The 2,020-nt window shown below is 38.4% G+C and overlaps 1 protein-coding gene across 1 annotated transcript in view; it reads left to right on the top strand.

The window, feature by feature from the left end:
• TEX11 (testis expressed 11) overlaps positions 1 to 2,020 on the top strand; it is a gene marked incomplete at both ends in the record, with an annotated part of 56,122 nt that overhangs the window by 49,546 nt on the left and 4,556 nt on the right. The window contains one exon of the mRNA XM_005885957.1: positions 1,031 to 1,180. Coding sequence (XP_005886019.1) covers positions 1,031 to 1,180 — 150 coding nt within the window. The remainder of the gene's footprint in view (positions 1 to 1,030; positions 1,181 to 2,020) is intronic.

Genomic DNA, 2,020 nt, shown 5'->3' with positions numbered 1-2,020 from the left:
TGTTGTTATATCCTTTTGTTACTGTTTATTTATTAATAAATTTATATATTATTTTCATATACATTTTACTAATTTCTTTTCATCTCTCACACTTCTATTATAGAGAAAGGGCAAATAGCAATATTAAAATATTCCCGCTAATTAATTCCCTTTTAATGTGCACGAATTTCGTGCACCAGGCTACTAGTTCTATATGATAGTGGTTATATGGATTTAAACATATATAAAAATTCATCAAGCTGTTTAAGATTAATGCACCTCATTCAGTTTATTCTATGTATGCTATACCTCAACACTTTTTAAAAGTTTGGTTTAACAGGCTGAATTAAAACTGTCTCCTGATACAAGATTATTCCCATGGTGATACCCAAAAAATATTGTTGACTGACTAAATCAGTGATGGCGAACCTTTTGAGCTCGGCGTGTCAGCATTTTGAAAAACCCTAACTTAACTCTGGTGCTGTGTCACATATAGAAATTTTTTTGATATTTGCAACCATAGTAAAACAAAGATGTATATTTTTGATATTTATTTTATATATTTAAATGCCATTTAACAAAGAAAAATCAACCAAAAAAATGAGTTCGCGTGTCACCTCTGACACACATGTCATAGGTTCACCATCACTGGACTAAATGGAACAATTTGGAAACTTTCCTTTGCTTAAAATAAAACCACAGTTAGTTTATACAACACTGTATCGTCTGGTTAATTCAGTCATTAAAATGAAACAGGTAAGCACTGAATTTGAATTAGATAGCAGCAGGCCTTTTTTTAGACTGTTTAAGGAACATCATGGCAATAATTTTAGGAAACAGGCAATGCTAGTGATTGCAATACAGGGTGCTGAAAGTATTGGTGAGTTTATAGATTTAAAAATGTAAAAAATATGTTCACAGAAGCTGGGATAACCTTCAAATTGTAAGTAAAATTAAATTTTCTCAACAAGAAAATCTTCCCAGAAGAGAGATTAGGAGAGAATATTGAAATGTAATCACAGAGAATGTTGCATTTTTGCTTCTTTCTTAGGGGATTTCTCCAATGATCCATGTGAGACATTGCTTCTGCTATATGAGTTTGAAGTTAAAGCCAAAATGAATGACCCATTACTGGACAGTTTCCTGGAATCAGTGTGGGACCTGCCTCTTTTAGAAAGTAAAACATTAGAAATAATTGCAAGTAAGAGCTATATTTATTAGAAGGCTAGTAACCATTTAAATTGTACTACTTTTTTATTTCTTTTCTCTGTTCTCTCTACATTTCCTCATAGCACTTTGGTTTGCCTTCTCTAATGGCATTCTTGAACCATTTTGTATTATAATCATTTATGTATTTATCTTTTTCTTTATATAAGACTAGAGGCCTGGTGCACGGATTCATGCACCAGTGGGGTCCCTTGGCCTGGCCTGCAGGGATCAGGCAGAAATCAGCTCTCCGACATCCCCCGAGGGGTCCCGGATTGTGAGAGGGCAGTTCTCAGGTGATGCACCCCAGAATCATGCTCCCTCCTCTCTGGTTCCGGGTGTGTCACCTGAGAACCCTGAGAACCACAGCTGCCAAGTCACTGCAGCTTGGCAGCTCCTGCATTGAGCGTCTGCCCCCTGGTGGTCAGTGTGCATCATAGCTACCAGCCAGTAAGCCAGTTGCTTAGGCTTTTATATACTGTACTAGTAGCCCGGTGCATGAAATTCGTGCACTGCGGTGGGGGGGAGTAGGGGCCCCTCAGTCTGGCCTTCACCCTCTCCAATCTGAGACCCCTCAGGGAATGTCCAACTATCTGTTTGAGCCCACACTTTTAACAGATAACAGCTCCATTGTTGTTCCTTTCTTATGCTTAAAACCATTGGAATTAGTAGGTATTCAAAGTGTGTATACATTTTGGGGGGACACCCTGTATATCTCTAGTCAGTGGTGAAAGAAACCAACAGCAGATTTGGAACCCCCAGACAGGGAACCTTGCTCATTCCCCACATGTCTCCCCACTTCACTTTCCACCTTCGTGGGCAGCAGGAGAATCAA

Source organism: Myotis brandtii, unplaced genomic scaffold (assembly GCF_000412655.1).
Source record: "Myotis brandtii unplaced genomic scaffold, ASM41265v1 scaffold942, whole genome shotgun sequence".
Taxonomy (NCBI): domain Eukaryota; kingdom Metazoa; phylum Chordata; class Mammalia; order Chiroptera; family Vespertilionidae; genus Myotis; species Myotis brandtii.
The sequence above is the reverse complement of the archived record's forward strand: the minus strand, read 5'-3'. Positions and strand labels throughout refer to the sequence as shown.